The sequence below is a fragment of the Myotis myotis genome, unplaced genomic scaffold (assembly GCF_014108235.1).
Source record: "Myotis myotis isolate mMyoMyo1 unplaced genomic scaffold, mMyoMyo1.p scaffold_m19_p_6, whole genome shotgun sequence".
Taxonomy (NCBI): Eukaryota; Metazoa; Chordata; class Mammalia; order Chiroptera; family Vespertilionidae; genus Myotis; species Myotis myotis.
This window is the reverse complement of record NW_023416368.1, coordinates 85,161,047-85,174,650: the sequence shown is the minus strand read 5'-3', so window position 1 is coordinate 85,174,650 and position 13,604 is coordinate 85,161,047. Positions and strand designations below refer to the sequence as shown.

At 52.1% G+C, this 13,604-nt stretch overlaps 1 protein-coding gene across 1 annotated transcript; it reads left to right on the top strand.

Moving 5' to 3' along the window:
- Window positions 1-6,492: 6,492 nt before the first annotated feature.
- Window positions 6,493-11,245, top strand: SPC24 (SPC24 component of NDC80 kinetochore complex). The gene is made up of 5 exons (XM_036314537.1): window positions 6,493-6,667; window positions 9,103-9,247; window positions 9,372-9,476; window positions 9,604-9,680; window positions 10,932-11,245. Exons 1-5 carry the CDS (start codon window positions 6,508-6,510, stop codon window positions 11,036-11,038), a joined length of 594 nt encoding a protein of 197 aa, XP_036170430.1. The 5' UTR covers window positions 6,493-6,507; the 3' UTR covers window positions 11,039-11,245.
- The last annotated feature ends 2,359 nt before the right edge of the window (window positions 11,246-13,604 follow it).

The following is a 13,604-nucleotide window of genomic DNA, read 5'->3' as shown; positions in this document are numbered from 1 at the left end:
TTCAGTTACTTGATCAGACCTGACGAAGTCATGCACAAAGCACATGGCTCCCTGGCTTTTCGCAAACCGAACACCCTCGCATCACCAGCACCAGGACAGGAAGTGGGGCAGCCTGGGCCCTTCCTCCAACCCCGACCCTTCCTCTCCCTCCCTCCAAAGGTGATTGATGGTTGCGCTCCTGACTTCTCACTTCCTCTGTTTTACCTCCGGATTGCTCAACCAGGAGATAATGGGTGGGTTTCAGAGGTTTTAGGAAGTCCCAGGAATTTTATGCAGAGTCGTGTATTTCTGAGGGGAAGGTCCACTGCGCTTGTCAGTTTTTCAGGGGGGTTTGTGAGCCAAGAGGGGCCTTTGGAACACTTTTTAAAAAATTGTTTCTCTTGCCCTGGCTGGTTTGGCTCAGTGGATAGAGCAGCAGCCTGCGGACTGAAGGGTCCCAAGTTCTATTCCGGTCAAGGGCACATGCCCGGTTGCAGGCTCAATCCCCAGTAGGGGGCGTGCAGGAGGCAGCCGATCAATGATTCTCTTTCATCATTAATGTTTCTATTTCTCCTCCCTTCCTCTCTGAAATCAATAAAAATAATTTATAGCCGAAACCGGTTTGGCTCAGTGGATAGAGCGTCGGCCTGCGGACTGAAGGGTCCCCGGTTCGATTCCGGTCAAGGGCATGTACCTGGGTTGCGGGCACATCCCCAGGGGGTGTGCAGGAGGCAGCTGATCGATGTTTCTCTCTCATCAATGTTTCTGACTCTCTATCTCTCTCCCTTCCTCTCTGTAAGAAATCAATAAAATATATTTTTTAAAAAATAATAATTTATAAAAATAAATAAAATAAAAATTAAAAAAGATTGCCCTAGTTGTTTTAAAAAAGATTGTTTCTCACGAGTAATGGCCCAGGACCGTTTTGTCCTCTTCGCTAGCTAATCTTGTTCGGCTAATGCTTAAGAACCCATCCCCACCACCACCCAGTTTCTTGCTTTCATTTTTTAAAAATATTTTTTTATTGAGTTTAGGAAGGAAGAGGGAGAGGGAGAGAAACATCAATGATGAGAGAGAATCATTGATTGGCTGCCTCCGCCCCACACTGGGGATCACGCCCACAACCCAAGCGGCATGTGCCCTGACGGGGAATAGAACCACGACCTCCTGGTTCATAACTTGATAACCGCTGAGCCATGCCCGCCAAGCTAATTTTTTTAATACATGATTAAAATGATTTTTTTGGTTAATCCTTACCTGAGTATATTTTTCCATTGATTTTTTTAGAGAGAGTGGAAGGGAGGTGGGAAGAGAGAGAGAGAAACATCGATGGGAGGGAGACACATTGGCCCACTCCCAAACATGCCCTGACCAGGGCCTGGGAATGAACCTGCAGTCCAGGTACAAGCCTTTGACCGGGAAATCAAACCCACAGCCCTTGGGTGCCCAGGTGGATGCTCCAACCACTGAGCCACACCAGCCAGGGCAATATATGATTTTTTCCCTGCAATATATGATTTTTAAATATGTTTTTATTGATTTAAGGGAGAGAGAGAGAGGGGTAGAAACCACCCAGTTTCTTGCTTTATTTGATGAGAGAGAATCATTGATCAGCTACCTCCTGCACACCCTCTACTGGGGATCGAGCTTGCCGCCAGGGCATGTGCCATGACCTCCTGGTTCATGGGTCGGCACTAAACCACTGAGCCACACTGGCTGGGCTAAGCCATTTTTAAGTTTCAGGCAAGTACATTCACATTGTTGTGCAGCCATCACTACCACCCATTTCCAGGACTCTTTATCTTCCTAAAATGAAACTCTGTCCCCATTAAACATTAACTCATCACCCCCCACCCCCAGGCACCATTCTTTCTGTCTCTATGAATTTGCCTGCTCTAGGGACCTCACATCAGTGGAACCATACAGGATTTGTCCTCTGTGTCTGGCTTATTTCACTTAGCATAATATCCTTAAGATCCATCCGTGTTGTAGCATATGGCAGAATGCCCTTCCCTTTTTCAGACTGAATAATATGTCATAGTATATACATACTACACCTTGTTTATTCATTCATCCAACAATAGACACCTGATGGCTTCTACTTGTTGGCTACTGTCAGTGATGCTGGTGTACAAATGCAGGCGCAGGGTAGGTGTTAGACTGGGAGGGTCGGACCAGACCTGGGTTGAGCGACCTAGCCACGGAAAGATTTCAGAGCGAGGCTCGCACCATAGGAGAACATTTATTTGGAAATTCACAGAGGTAGAAGCAACTCCTAGATGAAACGGGCTTAGGAAGCAAGTTATAGAGGGGAAAGGAGGAGCCTTGGGACTTGGGAGTGAGGAAGCTAATGGGAACGTGCCTGGGGGAGGCAGAAAGGAAGGGGAAAGCGAAAAAACAAATAGCATGGGCAAGCTCCTAGGAGGAGAGTGAGCTGTAGCCTCAGTCCTGAGGGTTTTGAGGGTGAAGATGTTAGGGGAGCTGCCAGGGGAAGATCTTAATAGAATGTTCATCAGCTTTCCAGTCTGTCCTTGCAGGTCAAGGTCTCCACGGATTCACTCTCCAATGCAGTTGGTCCTGCAGCCAGCCATGGGGTCGCTGGTCTGGTTTTGCTGCTTTTCTGGGCCTGGAGCTGAACTACAACTGAGGCCTAGATGTAATCTGTAGGCAGGAGATGTTATCCAAGGTGGGGGGAAGAGGGGCAGGTCCAAACCACCAGGGGACCCTTGCTGTGCTAGGGGAGGAAATGTCACCGGGTGGGAGCCCACCTGACACCTGCTGGGCACCTAGGGCTTTCCGTCCTGGTGACCTTCTGTGTTCTGTGCCTGGCCCATCGTCCTTGCTCTGCTCCTGTCTACCTGCCTACCACACAAATATCTTCAAGTTCCAGCTTTCAGTTTGGGGGGTATATACTTAGAAGTGAAACTGCTAGGTCACATGGTAATTCTTTGTAATGGGGTTGGGGGGGCTGCGATATTGTGTGTGTTTTTATTTATTTAAATTCTTTATTGTTGTATATTGTTTTCCATAGTGGCTGCACCATTTTACATTCCCACCAACAATGACAAGGGTTCCGACTTCTTCACATCCCTGCCAACACTTATTTTCCTTTGTTTTGTTTTTCATCCTCACAGGAGGATACATTTATTGATTTTAGAGAGAGGAAGGGAGGGAGGGAGAGAGAGAGGGGGGGAGAGAGAGAGAGAGAGGAGAGAGAGAGAGAGAGAGAGAGAGAGAGAGAGAGAGAGAGAGAGAAATGTGAAAGAGACACATCAACTGGCTGCCTCTCACACACACCCCAACTGGGGTCGAACCTGTAACCTATGTGCCCTGACCCGGAATCGAACCCATGACCTTTTGGTGTAGGGGGATGGTGCTCCACCAACTGAGCCACACTGGCCAGGGCTGGCTTGCTTTTTTTTTAATAGTAGCCATGCTACTGGCTATGAAGTGGTTCTAACTTTGCTTTTTGGAGGAGAGGTGAGTGGCCTTTTTGACCAGAGCATTTATATCTGTCAGGCTATGGTTGTGCAATTTCAAATGGCTTTTATCTCTTGAACACCCCCTATTCCCCAACCCCCCCCCCCCCCCCCCCCCCCCCCCCCCCCCCGCTGATAAGAGAGCTATCATTAGCCCGTGGCTTAGAAAGGTTAAGAACTTGCCAAGGTCACAGGTAAACTGCAGAGCCAGAAACCAAATCCCAGGCCTTATCTCCTCATTATTTCATTCTGCCTTGTTAAGTAATCCACCCCACTGCCTTCAGGCACAGAAGGTGAGCTCCTGCCTCCAAAGGTCACGCAGCTGATGGTGACAGAGCCATGTCATCATCCACTGCTCAGCCACCAGGAGGGTGAGCAGCACTGGCCTTGAGTGCTGACTCTGGGGACCAGGCTCCATGCCAGACACCAGACACCAATATTTCTGCAGGAAATAACTCAGGTGCCGCGGCGTCTTTTACAGGTGTTCCTGCTGATGGTTAGAAAGGAAGGGAGAAGTAGAGAGAAACATCGATGTGAGAGTGGAGTATCAATTGCGCTGCCTCCTGAGTGGCCCTACTGGGGATCCAGGCTGCAACCACAACCCAGGCATGTGCCCTGACCAGGAATGGAACCTGTGACCTCTTGGTGCACGGAATGACACTCAACCAACGGAGACACACTGACCAGGGCAGGTGTCATGACTTCTAAATCTTCTAGCTGGTCCATGAGACAAAGGCTGGGGAGCTTCTTAACCCCCAAAATCTGGGGATCGTCTTCTGGGGTCCTAAACTCTCTTCCTCATTTTATACATCCAGTCAGCCCGCAAGTTCCCTCGATTCCAGAAGATCTGGAATCGAGATCTTCCCTAGTTTACCCCTATTTAATGTCTTCCAATAATTCCTGTTATGCCAGAGAGAACTTCAGGGCTCCTGGCAACCCTCTTGCTCACCCCTCTCCAGCCACGCCAACCCCCTTGCTATTCCTTAAACCAGGGGTCCTCAAACTACAGCCCGCGGGCCACATGCAAATACAAATATTGCATTTGTTCCCGTTTTGTTTTTTTACTTCAAAATAAGATATGTGCAGTGTGCACAGGAATTTGTTCATAGTTTTTTTTTTAAACTATAGTCCGGCCCTCCAACGGTCTGAGGGACAGTGAACTGGCCCCCAGTTTAAAAAGTTTGAGGACCCCTGCCTTAAACAAATTAAAGAATTTCCCCACCTCAGCAGCCTTTGCACTTGCTCTTTCTTCTCCCTGGCTGTTTGTATTCCAACACCTTTTCATCACTCAGGTCCTAGTTCATAACGCTCCTGCTCAGGAAGTCCAATCCTGATCACCGTCCCCCACCCCAAATCTAGTGACTATCCCATGACCCTGTTTAATTGCCTTCACAGCAGGTGTTCCGGTTCAAAGTATCCTGTTCATGTTTTCTTTCTTATAATGAGGTCTTGCTGCTGTAGCAGGGACTTTCAATGATATTTTTATGTAACTGATAGTAAAACGAATTTCACATGTGGCCCAGCCATTCAGGTGTCATGGCTGTGTAACAAATTACCCCCAAATTTACTGGCTTTAAACAATGACATTTATCTTGCGCACAGATTTGCAGTTGGAGCAGGGCTTGATGGGGACAACTCATTTTTGCTCCTCTCGGTGTCAGCTGAGTGGCGTGAAGGCTGGGATTTGGAATCATTTCAATATTCACTCATTTGTCTGGTGCTTCATTGGCTTATCTGGGACCTTCACATTGCCTGGGCTGGGAGCACCCCAAGTCTGAGAGAGAGCTATCACCAGGCAAAAGATGTATCCTAGTTTCTGACCTATGCTTGGAAGTTGCACAGTGTCCTTTCTGCCACATGCTATTTGTTGCACGAAGTCCTGCCCATGTTAAAGAGGAAAGGAGTTAGGGTCTAGCTTTTGATGGGGAGTGGCAAGGTTGGAACTACGGTATTTCTGTAGTCATTTTTCAAAACTACAACCTGCCACACCCAGGACACAAATGCAGAATTTAGAGTGTCCCCAAACAATACAAGAACTTAACTAACCTTCCATACACAATGCACTGAATTTTTCCATTACATTTTGTAGAAACGGCTGATCATGACCCACTGCTTTTATTTCTTCACCTCAGATGGAGGAACATGTCACAAGGGTGCAGTTTGTCTTTCCTCTACTGTTTGGTGCGTTAAGCACCTCACCAGCTAGCATTTCATATGTGTTTTTTAAATATATTTTACTGATTTTTTACAGAGAGGAAGGGAGAAGGAGAGGGATCGAGAGTCAGAAACATCGATTCAGCTGCCTCCTGCACACTCCCCACTGGGGATGTGCCCACAACCAAGGTACATGCCCCCGACCGGAATCAAACCTGGGACCCCTCGGTCCGCAGGTCGACGCTCCATCCACTGAGCCAAACCAGTCAGGGCTCATATGTTTTATTTAACACCTCTATGGCTATTGAGTCACAGAGATCGTCCTCATTTAATCTCACGCCAACCCTGAAGCAAGTACAATGATGATCTTCATGTTATTGAGAAGGAAAGTGAGGCACAGAGGGATGGAATTATGTGCCCAAGGTAACACAGCTGGTAAGTAGCAAAGCTGGGATTGGAATCCAATAAATCTGGTTGTAGACTCCATCTTGCTATGCGGCCACTTATAGAATTTACTTATTTATTGTGAGTCTCCCACGCACACTGTAAACCTCAGATCCACTAGAAGCAACTCCCTGCTTGGCCCCTAGAACGCCGCCCTGCCTGCTGCAGGTGCTCCAACTAAGGAGGTACCCGCAGCTTCAAGCTCTAGCAGCCGCTTTCCTGTCTGCGCAGGCGCGTCAGGTAGGACCTGGAGGCACCCGCCTCCCTGCGTCGATTGGCCATCGCCAATGACTGACGCAGGACCCGGCGCAGGCGTACTAGGCCAGACCAGAGGGGCGTCTCCCATTGTTAATGACTGGCGGAGGATCAAGCCAATAGGAATGGGTCTCTTCAGGAAGGGGGCGGACCCAGCAAGCAGTTAAATTTGCGCGGGATGGGCGCTCACACAGTCATGGCGGCCTTCCGCGACATGGAGGAGTTGTGCCAGGGGCTGCTGAGCCTCCTGGGCGCCAACCACGCCGCGGCGCAGCAGCGGCGGCTACTGGGGCGCTACGGGCAGATGCTGGAGCGGCTGCTGGAGACGCAGGACGGCGCCGAGCAGCAGCTGCGAGGTGAGGGCGGGGGCGAGGCCGGGACCCAGGCCCTCCTCTTGGGAAGGTGCGGCCAGGCCGGCCGCCAAAGCCCCTCCCTCCCTCCCGGGTGCCCCCAACCCTCTGCCAACTTCCCCTGGGGCTAGCGGGCGGGCGCTGCTCACTCGGAGCCTCAGTTTCTCCACCCGAGACATGGGCTGCAGGACAGCAGCCACCTTCAGGGTTTAGTGGTGAGTAGAGGGGTTGGGCGTCTGGCGCAGCTCCGAGCGCTCGGTGAGCAGGGACTGGGGGCGCCGGGTTTGAAGCCCAGCACTTCCACTTCCTAAGGTTATTTAGAGGTTTTACGCAGCACCTGCTGTGCCAGGCACGGTGCCCACCTGGATGGCAGCGGAGAACAAAACAAAATCCCTTAGGGGAGCTGATTGCCAGTAGAGGTATGACGCGCAATAAACAGAAAAATGAATAGTCTGGAGGCGACAGGCGCAGGAGGAAGACTAGGATGTGTAGGGCGGAGGGGTGATGTTTGGGGGCGGGGTCAGGAAGGCCGTGTGAGGTGATGTTTTAGCAGGAACCCTAAGGAGCTGGGGGGAGCCCGGGCCATGGAGAGGATTAAATAGATCGATGTGGAGAGAACACTGGATAAATAGCATCATTTTTGTCGAATCCAAGACTCCATCAAATATAAGACTCGTAGCCCTGAGCCACAGTTGGTTGGATTTGGGGCTGGAGAGAGGATTCCGTGTTCTAGGAGCTGGGGCGCTGAGTCAGTGAATCGGGTTCAAATCCAGGCTTCGGAGCTGTGTGCCTGCGGACATGTCCCTGGACCTCTCAGATGGTGGGAGGGGCGGGAGGATGCGCTGAGCAGGGGCTGCCAGGCTGTCCTGCTCAGGGGGCCACACTCAGGAGGGTGAGTGGAGAAGGGGCAGGAAGGCTCCTAAGAAAGCCAGGCCCTCGGCTCTCCGAACAGGAAATCGGCAGGCACATCTCAGACAGACAAACCAAGAAAGCAGCATAAGCGAATTACCGAAACTATGAAGGCCGGTGCCTGAGAAACTGGTGAAGAGTGGAAAGTCCCTGCCCCAGAGGGGTGGAGAGGCTTAGAGGGGTGTGTGTGTGTAAAAATGTTCACAACCATATACGTGTAATAATACTTTGGTTAAAAATTAACTTAATGTCACTTTGTTAAACCCTTAAATGCCAGCCTTTGAGGAGCATTTTCAATCTGTTGGCAGGTTCCTCCAACTCTATGGGAAGGAACACAGTTACCTTAAGGTGTGTTTAATCTTTCGGGATGTTGAGTTTATTCTGAGTAGGTGCTGGCGATACATGGTGGCTGTAAGATGCAATCTCTGGTTAGAGGAAGAAGTAATTCAATGTGATAGGGGCTGTCATGGGGGCACAGTCATCCCCCAGGAGGGAGAAGAGAGTGTCCCCCTGCCTGGCATTCCCCAGGAGGTCCGGATGTGTCCCAGGGAGGACAGGCAGGCAGAGGCCCAGGACTGAAAAATGTGGCATTTGCAGAAGGAGGCATCTTTGCAGCCAGAGCAGAGAGGAAAACACGCGGTGGGGTGGAAAGTAGGGAGAAAGGAGGCTGGCAGGAATAGTGAAGATGCCCAAAGGGCCCTGGACCTTGTCCTGGAGACACTGGGGAGCCATGGGAGGTCTCTGAGTAGGGGAGTGACTTCACGTTTGGCCTCGGGTGCAGCCACTCTGAAGGGAGAGGGAAGAAAGGATGGGCAGATTGGCAACAGGAGAGACCAAGCCAGGGTACATGGGGGAGGCTGTCCAGGGTCCCTGGCCCTCGAGGGACAGAGGACCTGCACCAGGGAGGCAGGGGGAGCTGTCAGGCCTGGATGGCCAATTGGATGCAGAAAGTGAGTCAGTCCCAGGCTTCTTGCTTGGGCAACAGTAGGGACGGTGATGTTATAAATTAAGATTAGGTGTGCAAGAAGAACCTTAAATAATTCATTAATTAACTTTGTGTGGATTCAAATGTGTTTCAGTGAAATGGCAGTATTTACACGAGGTCCAGGCGGAACTGTCTAGTGCAGTGGTTCTCGACCTTGGCTGCACATTAGAACCACCTGGGAATCTTTTTAGAATCCTGATTTCTGGGCCTCATCCTCCGGAAATTCTGTTTCTTTGTTACTAATGTTGTGGCCCCACCCCATAACAAAGAAACAGGATTTCCGGAGGACGGGGCCCAGAAATCAGGATTTTGAAAAGATTCCCAGGTGATTCTAATGCACAGCCAAGGTTGAGAACCACTGGTCTAGTGGGTGTTCGGAAATAGGATGAATGGGTTGGGGAGCTGCAGACAGGGAAGTGGACCGTTCGCCATTGATGGGGGGTAGTTGAGGCCACAGGCCCGTGAACCACAGCCTCCTCCTCGGGCTCGCCCAGGACAGACCCCAGGAAGCCCGAGTTGAGGGGCCTCCACCTTCTTCCACCCGCAGAGATCCTCAAGGCAGAGAAGAATGTTGCCCAGAGCCTTCTTGATGCGAAGGAGCAGGCGTGCCAGGGGGGTGCTGAACTGCAGCAGATTGAAGCCAGGCTTCAGAAGGCCAGCGAGGAGGACACTCACCTGAAGGCCAGCCTCCTATATCCTTTCCTCCGCCTCTCCTGGGAGGTGTGCTTGGAGCCAGGAGCCCTGGGCCCCATGGGGCTGCTTTTAGCATGTAGACAGCCCTCCCTCCAAAGTCGGATCCTTAACTGCCTGCTCTACTCAGCTCACCAGGGAGCTAGAGGACCTCAAGGAGGTGGAGGCCGATCTCGAAAAACAGGAGAAGGAGGTTGACGACGACACAACGGTCACCATCCCTGCCGCCATGTAGGTCCCACACATGCCAGTGAGTGTGTGCCTGAGCCTGTGTGTTCAGTCCACAGCTTTTTTCGGGGGTTGCTGCTGGGGAAACTTTCTTTTCTCGCTCTCTCTCTCTTTTTGTATTCTTATACAGGTATGTGGCTCAGCTTTATCACCGAATTAGTAAAATCGAGTGGGATTATGAGTGTGAACCGGAGATGATCAAAGGCAGTATCCTTTGTGGAGAAAAGGCGCCCTGTGCACTGCTGGTGGGATGTAAAGGGCTGCGGCCGCTGTGGAACAGGGTGGCGGTCCTGTACGCTTCCGAGTGCAAACACTAAAGAGCTGGAAGCAGGGACTGGGACAGATACATCATTGTTCATAGTAGCACTGGTCACAGAGGGTGGGCGCAACCCATGTGTTCATTGCTGTTTAGCCAGATGAACAATGGAGCGCACACATACAGTGGAATAGTATTCAGCCTTAAAGGAATGGACATTCTGACGCGTTACAACCTGCTTGAGCCTGGGGGACGTGCTGAGTGAAATAAGCCAGGAACAAAAAGATAAATACTGTAAGATGGCACTTACATGAGATCCCAGGTTCGATTCCTGTCAAGGGCATGGACCTCAGTTGCAGGCTCCTCCCCCGCCTCAGGAATCAAAGTCATAGAGACAGGAAGTGGATGGTAGGTTTCAGGGGCTGGGGACTTAGTGTTTAATGGGGGCAGTGTTTCTGTTTTACAATGAAAAGGTTCTGGAGATGGATGGTGGTGATGGTTGCACAACAATATTCATGTGTTGATGGCACACTTAAGATGGTGCCCTCGCCTTAGTGGATAGAGCGTTGGCCTGCGGACCAAAGGGTCCCGGGTTCGATTCCGGTCAGGGGCATGGACCTCGGTTGCAGGCTCCTCCCTGGCCTGGGCCCTGGTGGGGGCACGTGCAGGAGACAACCAATCGATGTGTTTCTCTCACATCGGTATTTCTGTCTTTCCCTCTAAAAATCAATGGAAAAATATCCTCGGATGAGGATTTAAAAAAAAAGTGGTTAAGATGGTAGATTTCATGTTATACCTATTCTACCACAATTTAAAAAACAATATGGTGCATTATTAGAGCTTAAATTTTTCTTCACAAAAATCTGTTTGTCTCTAAACATCTTTTTTTTAAAAATATTTTTTTATTGACTTCAGAGAGGAAGAAAGAGGGAGAGAGAGATAGAAACATCCATGATGAGAGAGAATCATGGATTGGCTGCCTCCTGCAGGTCCCCCACCAGGGATCGAGCCCACAACCCCGGCATGTGCCCTTGACCGGAATCAAACCTGGGACCTTTCAGTTTGCAGGCTGACGCTCTGTCCAGTGAGCCAAACCGGCCAGGGCTCTAAACATCTTACTAACACATTTTGAAGGCGTTATCCTCTGGCTGGGGGGTCATGGAGGGGGCTGTGCGTCGGGTTTCCTTACATCGTGCCCTCAGTCCATCGTGGCCCCAGCGTGGCCCAGCCCATCCACCTGGACAGCACCCAGCTCTCCAAGAAGTTCATCAGCGACTACCTGTGGAGTTTGGTGGACACGGAGTGGTAGCTGGGAGCCGCTCGGACTGTCTTGCACATAATGGGAATCGTTTGTGGTGTGTGGTTAGTGCCTTGGTGGTGAGATCAGCTTAAAATTAAACGTTTAGCCCTAGCCGGTTGGGCTCAGTGGATAGAGTGTCAGCCTGCGGACTGAAGGGTCCCAGGTTCGGTTCCGGCCAAGGGCACATGCCTGGGTTTCGGGCGCGATCCCCAGTAGGGGATGTACAGGAGACAACTGATCAGTGATTCTCATCATTGATGTTTCTATCTCTCTCCCTCTCTAAAATCAATAAAAATATATTTTTAACAAGTGTTTAAACATAAATGGGATTTTTACTGAATTCTCCGGGCTCCCCCCATCCCCAACTTTTTTGCCTCAGATGCTGGACTGCCCTGGGCCAGGTAACCATAGGGAACTGACTTACCTGTGCCAGGCCTGTGACTTCACATCTGTGACAACACTGTACAAATGACACCATAGTGTATGATGACAAATTCTGGGTCTTTATCATTTATTATTCAAGTTTGGCCCTTTTTTATTCATTCAGAGCGTGTCTGTGAGTGCCACTGTGCTAGGCACCCAGGGCACAGATGAAGGTGGAAAGGATCCCTCTGCCCCATGGAGGAGTCACAGGTGAGCGGATGCCACCCTGGAGCTGTGCCTGGTCCAAACTCATTTCCCAGCCTCTTTTGCAGCTAAATTGAGCCATGTAAGTGGAAGTGTTGTATGAGACTTCGAGAAGGATCCTTAAAAGGCAAGGCAGTATACGCTTTCCTTCCCCTACCCTTTATTCCCTGGAATTTGGGTGTGATGGCTGGAGACCCGGCATCCACATTCCACAAGAAAGGGGCGGTGCCGCGCTCTGGGGGCGACACAGAACTGGGATCTGATGATGGGAGAGCTGGTGTCAGCCGTGGACTTCTTTAAAGGGGAGAAGAGGTTGACCTAAACTAGCCCGTGTGCCATGGTTACTTTTGTGTTCCTATCCCAGTCAAAATAAACCCTAACTGAGAAGCATGGAACCATACCAGGGCCGGCCAATCGGTGTTCATCTAAAGCTCATTTTCGGTGATCTGGCACTACTCGGTGGGAAGCTCGCGGCCTGCCTGCCTGAGGGGAGAGAAGTAGAGCCGTGGACACCTGTTGCCCCTGGTACAGCTGTGCCCGAAGCCAGTAGATTGTTCCAGGCCCTCTGGGTGTTGGGTTCTGCCCACCTCTATACCACTGAAGTGTTTACAATAAGCACGATTCGTGTTTTAATCAGAGACGGGCATTCTAGGCAGCGGACAGGAAGTTCTAGCAGCACCTGAGCATCCAGTGGGCACTCAGCCCCGACCACGGAGGTCCTGGGCAAGGAAGCTGCCTGTGGGGCTCCAGGGAGACGGACCAGTAAAGAGGGCCGATCGCCCATTCGGCTCACGGTTCCAGAACTCCAGGGGCCCTGCTGCGTGCCAGCGCCTGGCTGTGCCTGCTCACACGGCCCTGGGCTGCTGCTGCTGCAGATCGGTAGCGTGTGAAGTGGGAGCAGAGCCCCCGTCTGCACCACCCACGCCTAAAGGGCAACAGACGACCTGCACTAGGGTTTTCCACCGCAGCCCTGGTGACCGCCGGGCCGGTCATTGTCTGTGGTGGGCAGCCCTGGACATGGCAGGACATTCAGCAACATCCCCGGGCCTCCACCTGCTAGATGCCAGGAGCACCCACCTCAGGTGTGACACCCACAAGTGTTTCCGGCCATTGCCAGTGTCCCAGGGGGACCCCCCCCCCTTAAGGCTGCCCACCAGCCTTGCAGCCTCAGCCAGAACAGGCTTTGGCCCGTGGTCAGCTAAATAACAGCGGTCACTCTGGTGGCCATTCCTGCTAGCACAGCTGGCCTCCCACCTGCTCACCTTTGTGGGGGAAGGTGCCAGGAGCGCCCCCAGCCCAGCTGAGAGTCCAGGGCAGGAGAGCGTATTTCCCCCTGAGCCTGGAGCGCCCGAGAGAAAGCAGGCGTGGGGTTCCCGGAGGGGCCGCGGAGGCCGGTGCCTGCCTGCAGCTCGGTTCCCCCAAGAGGAGGAAGGGGCCGTGTCTGTCCCCTAAACCCCCGTCTCCAGGGACTGACCCGAAGGAGTGAGCAAGTGTGTGTGGGAGCGTGGCTGGCCGGGGCCCTGTGGGCGGAGGGGTTCAGGGAGGTGCTGAGCTCACAGGGGCCGGGAGCGGCCCTGGCCCTCCAACATGCCTCGGCCCTGACTCACTGCCGGGATCTGGCCAGATGCCTGGGACAGCCAGCAGGATAGGCTCAGGCCCACAGCCTCCAGCCTGCACCCCTGCTCCCACCCCCCGCCCACTCTTGGAGCCTCTCCACGGGCAGCCACCAGCTCTTTTCTGAATCCTGGAGGCTGGCCAGAGGCCGCTGCGCGTTAGGCCCAGCCTGTGGAGGAAGGAGTAAGATTCATGTCCCCAGGACCAGGGAGTGGGGAACCAGGTCACCAGACTACAGAACTGAGGGTCAACCCCACACCCCGCCCGTTCCTAATCCTGCGCGCACCCCACCCCCAGCGCGGGCCCGGCCCATCCTGAGCCCTGAGGAAGGTTT